This window comes from Triticum aestivum, chromosome 2A (assembly GCF_018294505.1).
Source record: "Triticum aestivum cultivar Chinese Spring chromosome 2A, IWGSC CS RefSeq v2.1, whole genome shotgun sequence".
NCBI lineage: Eukaryota > Viridiplantae > Streptophyta > Magnoliopsida > Poales > Poaceae > Triticum > Triticum aestivum.
In genome coordinates, this window is record NC_057797.1 from 501824467 (window position 1) to 501836453 (window position 11987).

Genomic DNA, 11987 nt, shown 5'->3' on the forward strand with positions numbered 1-11987 from the left:
TTGTGGCCAATCCTAGATGAGCCACACAGCAATACCCCACCCCATAACCATCAATTTTCTTCCTTATTACTGAAACATTGCGCCAGGTAGTTAAGTAAAACCAATCGTATCAGTACACAGGGTTCATACGAAGGACAACGACTAAAAAATGTGGCCAGCGTTTGTCACATCTAGCGGATCTCTCCATTGTCATTACCCTTCCGCCGTCTCATGCCTGCACTTTTAAGCATAATCTACTCTTGATCCTCCATCAGTTCCTTCGTTCGATTGTGACATTGTCTCCAAGATATAATATACATACACGTCACAGAATTCACGTCGACAATGACAGGCTAGTAAGTTTATACCCTCCCAGAGTAAGATGCCTGATGCGCTTGATCCTCTCTTGTCGGTATTTATAATGTGTACAGCTTCTAACCTGTAAAAAAGTCACATGAAAGTTAATATCTTCCTAATGTTAATATGACCCTCCAGTTGTTCCAGTGGCCTCAAAAACTATTAGATCAATCAACGAGATAATAATAATATAAAATAATTGAGGAAACAAAATATGGTTTTGGCTGTTTAATGGCAAATAATGGTGAAGCTTTTCCCGCAAAAGAAAAATGGTGAAGCAACAGTTACCGATGTTGACAGAAAAGAAATTGACCTCTCCTATTCCATTCCCTCATGCTTAAATCAGCGCTCTCCTCTCTTCGAGTACATTCCCAACACCAGAAACTGAGCTACCAAACAATGTCTCAGACATCTGAGGAAGAGTCTCTATTCAACTTCCAGCAGCAACAGAAGCTGGCACTCTGTGAAGCAGCACTGAGCAAAGGCGACCCCATCATCCATGCAGGGAAAAAGAGACGAGGTCATCCTGGCCAACCAGGTAAGGTAACAGTTGTAGCATATATTGTTTCAGTATTTATGAGTTCAACCCATACTTTCAACTACCACAAAGGCAAAAACATGCTGGCACGAAAGATGGATCCAGGCATAATCCAAGTATAAACTTTAACTGTGCCAACATGGAGTGGTTCTCATATAAAGATGATAGAATGCTGTCATGATATCAAGTTGATTAGAAACGTACGTATAAAGACAGATTATGGTATTAGTGAGTCTGAACGATCACTTGTAAACAACCTACTTTCACTGCTGAACTATTGTTTTTACAGTCCAATCCTGTCATGATTCACCCCAGGTCTAGTTAATTTATTTCATGGGTAATAAATAGCTCTAAGCCATGCAGCAATTAATCAAACACATAGCATTCAAACAGTTTGTTGTTGAGTGAAATGACGGATGAAAGTAGGATGCGGACAGGAGCAACAATCTGTTAACATCACCCGTCTGTTCATCTTGTTCATTGTGCAGATCCAGATGCAGAAGTAGTTGCATTCTCACCCAAGACATTATTGGCAACAAACAGATATATATGTGAAGTCTGCCATAAGGGTTTCCAGAGAGACCAAAACCTTCAACTCCACAGGAGGTGTCACAACTTACCATGGAAGCTCAAGCAGACAAGCGGCACCGACGCTAAGAAGAAGGTGTATATTTGCCCTGAAGCCACCTGCCCTCACCATGATGCAACCCGTGCTTTGGGTGATCTAACAGGGATAAAGAAGCACTACTCACGGAAGCATGGCGAGAAGAAATGGAAGTGTGAAAGATGCTCTAAGAAATATGCAGTCCAATCGGACTGGAGAGCACACACGAAGATATGTGGCACCAAGGAGTACCGCTGTGATTGCGGAACAATATTCTCAAGGTATTTTTCTCATCAATCAAGAACTATAATGCACAACAGGCTCTTAAATCCTGGAGTTGTCTGGTATTTCAACAAGTAGATATTTCAGCTAGATTAATTGTTGATTATGACTGCTCCAAATGTGATATTCAATACCCCTGAGGGCCTCTTTGGTTTGCAGTATTCAAAAAGCACCGGAATAGGAAAATCATAGGAATAGGATGTCATGGCATTTCAAATCCTACAGAAATCAAAAGTACAAGGGATTTAGTATTAAGGTTATTTGGTTTCACCATTTGGAAAACACTAATTTTCTAGAGATTTGAGTGGATATCGTAGTTGTCATAGACTCGAAGGAATTTTCCATGCAATCTAACCTCTTGCGAGGAATCCTATGGAATTGTAGTGTACAAAAGCAATCCATAGGAATTTGGGAGGATCCATTCCTTTGAATCAGATGAACCTAAAGGAAAATTTCATCTGGATTAGAATCCTACGAAATTCTTTAAATAATCCTTTGACCTAAAAGAACCGTGTATTCACCGGCTAGAAATTCAATTACAAAAACAAAACAAGCCAGCATCAGTTTCCCACACTTGGTGCAAACATAGGATTGAATCATATAAAGTTTATTTTCTGCCATGCATGCTACCTAGCGTGCATAGATCCACCATCCATTTCACCTGAATATCCTTGCCACATTTTTTTAGTTTTGTCAAAGAATATCTTTGTTTCTAAGTGTTACATGATGTTTTGCCAAGTTGCTCTTGTTTCAGAGTGAATCTCAAACACAATAAGCTGGGAATCCTAGTAGAAAAACATTTCCCTACCTTCTCCAGGCAATCTACAGTCTACACCACATGAGTGAACAATCACAAGTGTAACCATCTGAAGTGCCGATATTTACAAACTGACATTTCTTCCCGTTACAATATTGTTACAGAAAGGACAGCTTCATCACACATCGAGCCTTCTGTGATGCATTAACTGAAGATAACTCCAGAATCAACCAAAGCCTCGCTGCCATGGTGGGAAGTTTGCATGGCCAACAGCAGAACATCTTTCCGCACACGATACCTGGTCCAGACTCTTCCCCAAATGATGCAGCCGGAAACTTCTCTGGTAATGACCATAGTTCAGACGACCATCTGGGGTCTTTATCACCTTATACTTTCATCCGAAGGTCCACTTCATTGTTCTCCAACCAGATGATATTACCACACGATTCTGGCACTCTAGCAGATGGGAGTGAACCAAGCTCTCCTTACATGTCCATGAGCTCTCCATACATGTCAGCCACAGCCCTGCTACAGAAAGCAGCAGAGATGGGAGCAAAGACCAGTGAAGATCCTACGACGCCATTGCTTCTGAAAGGTTTCCCGAACTATTTCACCACCAAAGATCACATTGGGATATCTTCTGGCATCCTAGGGACCCCGATAGCTAATAGTGATAGAAAGAAGACTGCTGAAGACAACAGCTCCTACATGAACTCACCATGGACTGGTAGCTGCATGAGACTTCCTAATGCAGTGCCTTGGATCGGACTACCGCCATTTTCCATGGGGGCAGAAAATAGAAGCTCTAGCATGGTTGATGAGGATCATATGCAGCAAAATGCGCATGAGACCATTTTTGGGGTTAGAGATGTGGGACTAACGCAAGACTTTCTAGGTTTAGGAGGCCATGGTAATGCCGAGATGCACGATGACACCTACAATGGGGAAATGGCATTAAGCTATTCCAATGAGCAGCAGAAATCTGAGCAAGATATCTACTCCTACCATCAGTAGTCTCATGAATCTATAGACCCATTTGGGATTCATAAGCACAATAGTTTACTTACAACAAATAGTTTCAGCTTGAAGTTCCTTCAATAACATGTACTACAATATAAAACCTTTATTATTTAAGTCAAAATATGGCTAGAAGATGATTTCATGAAATTCTGAAAACTGAGCTGACACAAAACTGACACGGACAGTGTGGCTTTACAGAAATCTGGTATTGCATTCAATAAGAATAAAGCTCAGTGCAAAATTATAATTATGGATGCTGGAATAGAGAGTGCAGAACATGTATTTGATTGAACAATAATTAATAACCAGAGTCTGGAATGTTATGACTTCAATGACAAGCAACATGTGAGCAACAAAAAACAGAGTTGCCTCTCAAATGAGAAAGCAACAGAATACATTTTTATCTGCTTCAGTAAAATACATGCCTCAAATGACAATGCTCACAGCATACTGGATCCGGAAGCAACAAAACGCTGCCATCTTCAACAGAGAGGCTCAATGTCACTCACCAAGCTGTTGCGACACAATACAGGCAGACGACAGTTTGTGGGCCAGTACAAGGACTTCAGGCGTCACTACTGGCAGAGCTTAGTGCTCAGGGGTGTCAGGTGTAGCATCATCTGCTGGGGTTGTGATCCCTATTCTTAGGCTTGTACAAAAAAACTTCTATTTCTATCGATGCATCAAGACAAAAGCTTTAGTGTTTCCTTGCAAAAAAATGCATGCCTTTACAAAATGTGGGGAGAAATGGCACCTCTTCAAACATATCTTTTCAGCACAGAAAAGAATAAAGGGCAGCCCCAGTGCATGTAGCTCCCGCTTGCGCAGGGTCTGGGGAAGGGTCCGACCACTTTGGGTCTATTGTACGCAGCCTTTCCCTACATTTCTGCAAGAGGCTGTTTCCAGGACTTGAACCCGTGACCTCATGGTCACAAGGCAGCAGCTTTACCACTGCGCCAAGGCTCCCCTTCTCAGCACAGAAAAGAATAAAAAGGCATAATCCTCTAAAGGTTTTGGTTGATCTTCATGTACCATCACGATGCCGCTGGGACATAAATAAGGCATCTGTTAAAGTATATACTCCCTCTGTCCAAAATAAGTGTCTCAACTTTGTACTAACGTTAGTACAAAGTTATACTAAACTTGAGACACTTATTTTAGGACGGAGGGAGTAGAAAATATTCTCCACAGAAAAATTCACGAAGATACAAAGCATTATTAGACTGTTAAATGTAGGAAGGCGTACAACAGATACCACACTGAAAATTCCACATATGAGGCTTACATAACTGATCATGCTTCATGCCTCCATCCATCACGTGCCCTTGAGCCATTCCCGGAAATAAGCTTGCATTTTATCTCGGTTTGCCGCATTACCAACATTAACAGTGGGAATTACCTTTTGAGGTCTCAGAAACTAACCAGAAAAATATTATCCTATGGTTAGAAAACATCGCAGCAAAGACTAGCAATGTAACAACAGTTTGGGGATTTACCTTCAAAAAGTCCCTAAGCTCGCTGAAACTTGAGTGCTCGCTATAAGGTACACCTACAAGGAGAAGAAATTACTTCAGAACTCATAAAGGGGCGGAAAATGTATGCAAGTTTGGAATTGCTGAACATGACACCTGACACAGATTGGATAAGAATGAGGTTAATCATCATATTACAGTTAAAAATCTGAATTTGAACCACGTATGCTTTTTATACGGTTCAGCTTCTGGTTTAAAAGGATAGTTCATTTTAAAGTTCAACAAAACACATAATCCATGTAGGACGGCCTAATATAGGGCGCATAAGATGTGGTTTAATTTCTGAGAATGAATTTGGTGGTTACCTACCTTCGCATTAATAAAGCAAACACGGACGGAAAATACATGATCAGCTCTAACAAATCCTACCATAGATTGTAACTCTGCCTCTAGAGCTAGGTTTAATTAAGTCAAGCTCCTTTCCAGCTGCCTCAGAAAAAGTCCAACCTGATAAAAGATTAGGAAAGAGAACTAAGAATTATGCAATCACAAATTATGGAATACAGAATTTATCTCCTAGAGATCATTAACCTGTAGGTCGAAAAGCCAGCACAGCTAGAAATCTTTGATCAAGAGTCTCCAAGTACTTCTTCAAGTTCTATTAAAAGCTACTTTCTGGTGAGAGATGTTACTAGATAAAGCCACAAAATTTAATTTAATCAGATATTCATTTCCGACCTCATGTTGCAGTGATGCAAGGGGCAGAACATGAAGTGGTGAACTTTGATTGCATGAACTTATCCTTTTGGACAAGTCCGGCCAGCCAAATGAGTGAAGAATCCGCCTTCGTGATGCATCAGTGTATATAGGGACCTTTAAAGAATATACAAAAATGTCTTACTCCCTCCATTTTTATATACAAGGCCACAATCTCATATTACAGGTACCAGGATAAAATTTAATACATACTTTGCAAGCTAGCTTTTCTTTTCGTTTACTAGGATCATTAATACGCCACATGCATGCAAGAAAACTGAGACTAGCCACAATGGAGAGTAACATACACTAGTAACATACACATATCCCTAGACTATGTTACTACCTTCATAGTGGGTAGTAACATAGGTGTGGTGTCATGCAAAGCTCCATTTATTAGGTTATAGACTCATACTGCATTGGGACATGTGATGTTACAGTAACTAGCTAAGTTACTAGAACTACCTCTCTCTTCATTAACTCATTGCCAGTTTGCCACATAGACAAATTTGCTTAGTTGGACTTGAAGTTACTGCTGAAGTTACTCCCACTGTGGCTAGTCTGAGTGGAGGAAATAGCTGAGTGTCATTACGACTGCATGCAAGTTTTAAACAGGTTACTAGTCCAAGAAAATATCATAAATTTTTGCCTCGATTACTGTTGGTGGCCTTGTATAGATGCAAAATGTATATTGCGTAGTGGCCTTGTATAAGTAAATGGAGGGAGTATCTGAAAACTAAAAGACGCTCATGGCCATTTCAGACAGCACAGCATTAGGAAATACTACTTGGCAAGAAAGACAGCAATAAATAGTGAAATCCCAGCTATATAGTACCTCTAAAGCTTGAGAAATTGCTAGATAGACATTCTCTTTCCCGATGCTATATGCCCCAACAACAATAAGTGTCTTTGGTTGCTTCTTTAGATACCTTTGAGCTGTCCTGACAACAAAATCAATAACATCCTCCTGTGGTGGAAATCTGAAACAGCTATCAGGTTAGCAAAGTAAACATTATAGAGGAAATGCTTAATTTCAAGGTTGTGAGCTGACTTGTATTTTGGATTGCAATATGTTGTATCCAGATAAAGCAAACTTATGCGGCCAGTTTGGAGGAGTGGGTGCAATTGCATGGATTTTGATGCTCTAAAATCCCCAGTGTGGAGATAGGTCTTGCCATCACTAAGACGAAAGTGAATTAGAGCTGCACCAGGGCAATGATTGGCCTCCAAGAAGGTAACCTTCACTCCGTCAATGACATACTCAGTATCAAGCTCCAAGGGACAAACATACCTGCAAACATCAATTTGCCACTCAGTAGTTGGTATCACTGCTGCTGCTGTTGGTGGTAGAGAATTGGAGAGGTCATCATCAAACACTCCGAAAAATGAAGCCTTACGCAGAGTCAATTGATAGTAACATCTTCACCAGGCGTGCAGTGAGTGCAGTACAATAGATAGGACCATGACACCACTTCTTGGTTAACCCACCGTAATGATCATAATGGAAATGGCTGAGAAAATAAGCAGAGCACCCCTCAACTGCTCCATACCGAAATGCGTCCACCGTGAACGGCGTACCTAGATCCAATTTAAAGATACATGAAAAGAACAAATCAGTGACATCAAACATAGCTAGCGTTCAATATGCTACCGTTCTCAGTTAGCGCGGAGCCACATACACAGAGACACGCGGTAGTGAACTAATTAAATCACTACAGCAATTCTTCAATAGACCCTAGTAACGCAATACGCGGCCATAATTCCAACCGTGAGTGCAGGAACAGCCTTTACCGGGAATCTGCTTGTAGAAGGGGCAAGCGACGGGCTTCCTGGACGCCCCGTTCTCGTCCGAGCCTCCCCAGCGCCGCTTCCTACCGGACCCAGCAACAGAAGGAGAAGGGGAAGAGGAGGAAGCCCCAGCCCCAACGGGGACCCCCTGCGCCGCCTCTTCCCGCGGCGGCTTCTGGATTCCCCACGCCTGGAAGAGGTTCTTCTGAACCGGCGGGCCGCAAACTTTCTCCGTCATTCCAGAGGCTGGCTTCTCGATCCCCCACGCCTGGAAGAGGTTCTTCTGAACCAACGGGCCGCAAAATTTCTCCGTTGTTCCATCGGCTGGCCTTCTCCGATGAGAAGGAGGGGCTTGCAGGGAGGACCAGTCGATGCCGCTGCGGTAGAAGTCGTCGGCGAAGCTGCTGGTGGCGGGTGCGGTGGGGGGTGACGCGGGGAAACCGTTGTCGTCGAGGTCGTCCGAAATGGGCAGGGTCAGGTCGGTTTCGGCGTCGCCGGCGATGGCGGCGACCATCGCGGCTGGGGTCGCAAGGAGGGTTTGAAACGAGCGGCGGGAGTGGGGAGGGAAGAAGAGGAACGGGGAGGAGTGGCGTGGCGTGGGAAACGAATAGGGTGTGGTGTGAACGCGCTGCGGGGACTGCCGATCGTCCGATCAGTTTGATCGACGATCCAACGTCGCGTCCTTGGTTCGGTCTTTCGTATAAAAAAAAAGATAACCATCGCATCCTTAGACCAAATGCGGATGCGAACGTTAAATGTTAATTTGGGCGCGGCACTTTCTTTGTTTCCATTTTATTTTGCGTGCTGGTTTAAGAGCAACTCCAGCTGACCCAAACGGTGATTTCGTTTATTTTTTGTTCGTTTGGATCGGCCGTCTGTCCAGCGTCCGCCCTGTTTTTCGTATGGGTCGATAGCGCGCCCAACACGCCGATGTGCAGGCGTGGCCGGTTGGCCGTCCAATTTTACATTGATTTGCATTCAAACATATTGTGAAATGAAATAACAAACAAAATAGTTTAGCCGCCCAAATAAATAGTACTCCCTCCGTTGCTAAATATAGGGTGTATAGTTTTTGGCACAGAAATTAAAGAACGCATGTGGAGGGAAAATTTCACAAGTTTTGGGCGAGACTACACCTGAACAATTGACATGAGAAAATAGAGGAGCTTGCCCTATGTAAGGAAATGTAATCAAATCCCTTTAAAAGTTATCCAAACGAGTGGTGCAAGGTAATACACCTTATATTTCGAAAAATTTCTCAAAAATCTATACACCTTATATCAAGAAACGGAGGGAGTATAGTTTTACAAGCCAAATACAAAAAAAATGTTTCACATAGTTTTGCAAACGAATAAAAGAAGATACATCCATTGGTTGCCAACATGAGTCCACATATGCTTAACCAAATCATTTTGCAGTTGCACGTGAGTTTCCCAATCACGCATGTCTTCATGAAACTGAGTGAACTGCTCAAATGTTGCCGCTACTCCATGCTCAGGCACAACATTCTCACCCTTAAACTGAAAGCCTTGATCATACAGACGTTCCGGACGCTCGTCTTCTACTATCATATTGTGCATGATCACATAAGCAGTCATCACCTCCCATAGTTTCTGCGTGCTCCAAGTATTACCAGGATACCGAACAATGCCCCATCGAGATTGCAAAACACCAAAGGCACGCTCGACATCCTTTCTAGCACTCTCTTGCTCTTGGGCAAATCTTTTCCTTTTCTCTCCGACAGGGTTGGATATTGTCTTGACAATAGTGGTCCACTGAGGATAGATACCGTCACCCAAATAGTACCCTTTGTCGTAGTTGTGGCCGTTGACAGTAAAGTTCACCGGTGGGTTGTTGCCTTCGGCAAGCCTAGCAAACACCGGCGAGCGCTGAAGCACGTTGATATCATTGTGTGATCCAGCCATGCCAAAGAAAGAGTGCCAGATCCAGAGATCTTGAGACGCCACGGCCTCTAGTATGACAGTGCAAGCCCTGACATGTCCCTTATACTACCCTTGCCAAGCAGAAGGGCAGTGCTTCCACTCCCAGTGCATGCAGTCTATGCTGTCAAGCATCCACGGGAAGCCCCTGCTGGCATTCATTGCCAACAAACGGGTTGTATCTTCAACTGTCAGCTCTCAAGTACTCAGGGCCAAACACAGCAATCACAGCCTTGCAGAAACTTATACAGGGACTCTAGGCATGTAGACTCGCTCATACGGACGTACTCGTCAATGAGATCACCGGGCACTCCGTATGCAAGCATTCGGATGGCGGCAGTGCATTTCTGATAAGAGGAGAAACCAATCTTGCCGACGGCATCCTCTTTGCACTCGAAGTAGTCATCATAGCTGACCACTCCCTCTCTAATACGGTTGAAAACATGCCTACCATACGGAACCGGCGGCGGAATTTGTGATGTTTGAACAACGGGTTTGTTGTATCAAAGTAGTCCTTCCAGAGAAGAAAATGCCTGCTCTCTTGGTTACGATTCAACGCCGGAAGGTGGACCAGAATGGAGCCACGGAACAACGGTCGTTGGTTGTTGAGGTGGTGATGAACCAACACGGCAACCAATATCTCCTCCTCCTCGTCGGACGACGAATCGTCGGAGTCGCAAAGGAAATTGTGGAAAAAGAACTCGTCGGCGGAGTCCATTTTCGTACCTTGGCAAACTGTCGAACAACTTGCGGGCGTCGAAGAAGGAGACGACCGACGAGGGGAGACGCGGCGCCCACAGACTAGTTAGCTGCCCTGCCGGCGTCCGACGAGTGTGACGGCGTCCGACGAGCGTGCCGGTCGGATGTGGCGGGGGCGGCGAGGCGTCTTCTTGGTCGCGGGCGGCTGTGCGGTGGGGGAAGCGGCAGCGGGAACCAGTTTGCTCCCCGACGGCAAAACGGCGGCGGCGGGCGACTGGGGGCAGGGCGGCGTGTTGGGCGGATATGGAGGCGGCGGTAGCTGGAAGAGTCGCTGGCAAAAATGGACGGCGGCGTCGATGACGAAGGAGGCGGGGCGAGGGTTGCTCGTCGGCCGGGGGGTGAGAGGGGAGGCCAATGTGCCACAGACCAACGGGCCCAGGGACAGGAGTAGGCGAGCGCGCGCGCGTCCGTCGCGTGTCCGCACTAATGCAAATCAGGCTAAAAAATGGGCCGGGAATGGGTCGCCCGCGGACGTAAAACGGACGCACGTCTGCTGGGTCGGCGCGTTGGGTCGCCTTTACTGTCCGACCGACCCAAACGAACAGTCGCGGACAAAATGGGTTGCCCCATTAGAGTTTCTCTAAGGGTATGTATGTCAGTGTTATTTTAAATTTCTTTTGAGAAACAAACATGTACGCACACCATATCCATATAAACATCTTTGAGAAATTGTCGCAGATCTTTTAATATTAACGAAGTCGCCTTGTACACCTCATATTTAAGGGGCACACTATATTTTTGAAGGAGTAGTGATGGAAAGCGTGCAATAAATCCAGGAAAATACGATCACCTACGCAAGTCTAGGACTTGAATTCGTATGGGCAGATTCAATTACAAGGAAGTTGGTGTTTTGTGTGAAACGTTTCAGAAAGTTAATAAAGTTTGTCATTCTTGTGGTAGGCTAGTTTTAGGAGGTTTAGAGAAGCAAAATTTTACGAGAGTTTTCTCAAAGGCAACCTAACTCTCTCAAATATACTTGACCGACATCACTTCTTAGGATAATTTTTGGCTTGTCCCTGTCCCGTCTAAGGCGCCATCTCTCCTCGCCACCCCCGCCAAACCTTGTCGTCAGCACCATTGTTGCCTTGTATGCCAGGCGGAATGAAACCGGAAGCCGACTTCACGACCCCATTGGCTCAACGTCCCCGGAAACAACACTTCCACCGCTGCGCGTGCCAAGGAAGAGGTTGGGGGACAAACAAACTTACTCCAGACCGTCGCGCCAGCATCAAAGGCCGGTGGCAAGGCCCCAACGGCTGCGGCGATGCACTGGCGCCCTCCCACTGCTCCGATCGATGGCAAGCGAGCGAGGTAGCTGATGGAGGTGATCACCGAGGCAGCATGAAGAAGAAGGTTGCGCCGACGCCCACACCACCTTCTTCTCATTCGGAGGATCGTAGCCCCACTCCGGCCACCCCTACACCTCCTCCGACAATTGGCCGCCGCACCCGCACTCCAGTGCTCGGTGAAATGCCATAGGTAAATAAATTCCTTTTCTTTTTCGGCCGAAACATTGATGATGGTTTGCAGCCATTGGGTTTGAGCTTGTTGTTGTTCATTGTAGTGTGGAGGGAGGGGGTGCAAGTTTCATGTCTCAATTGCATTCGTCACATCCAAGGCCTCGACGATCTCAGTCATGATAGTGCTAGGTATGCTCAAGGAGAACAATAATACTGATGTGGAGGAGGTCGGAGATCCCATGGATACTCGAACAATAATTTTAAATGTGCTCCCT

The 11987-nt window shown here is 45.0% G+C and overlaps 2 protein-coding genes across 4 annotated transcripts; one reads left to right on the forward strand and one right to left on the reverse strand.

Moving 5' to 3' along the window:
- Positions 1 to 44: 44 nt before the first annotated feature.
- Positions 45 to 8122, reverse strand: LOC123189110 (DNA cross-link repair protein SNM1). Of its 3 annotated transcripts, none has more exons than XM_044601444.1 (10): positions 7557 to 8122; positions 7163 to 7343; positions 6817 to 7056; positions 6601 to 6745; positions 5748 to 5882; positions 5601 to 5667; positions 5439 to 5516; positions 5034 to 5086; positions 4828 to 4954; positions 45 to 418 (listed from the first exon to the last, which is right to left on the reverse strand). In XM_044601444.1, the coding sequence occupies exons 1-9, from the start codon at positions 8065 to 8067 to the stop codon at positions 4853 to 4855; spliced, it is 1512 nt and encodes a 503-aa protein (XP_044457379.1). In that variant the 5' UTR covers positions 8068 to 8122; the 3' UTR covers positions 45 to 418; positions 4828 to 4852. The 3 variants fall into 3 exon arrangements, with proteins under 3 accessions (XP_044457379.1, XP_044457380.1, XP_044457378.1); XM_044601445.1 differs by having other exon boundaries at positions 4823 to 4954; XM_044601443.1 differs by lacking the exon at positions 45 to 418 and having other exon boundaries at positions 4734 to 4954.
- On the forward strand, positions 736 to 3531 carry LOC123189111 (protein indeterminate-domain 12). The gene is made up of 3 exons (XM_044601446.1): positions 736 to 874; positions 1363 to 1759; positions 2682 to 3531. The coding sequence occupies exons 1-3, from the start codon at positions 736 to 738 to the stop codon at positions 3529 to 3531; spliced, it is 1386 nt and encodes a 461-aa protein (XP_044457381.1).
- Positions 8123 to 11987: the final 3865 nt, after the last annotated feature.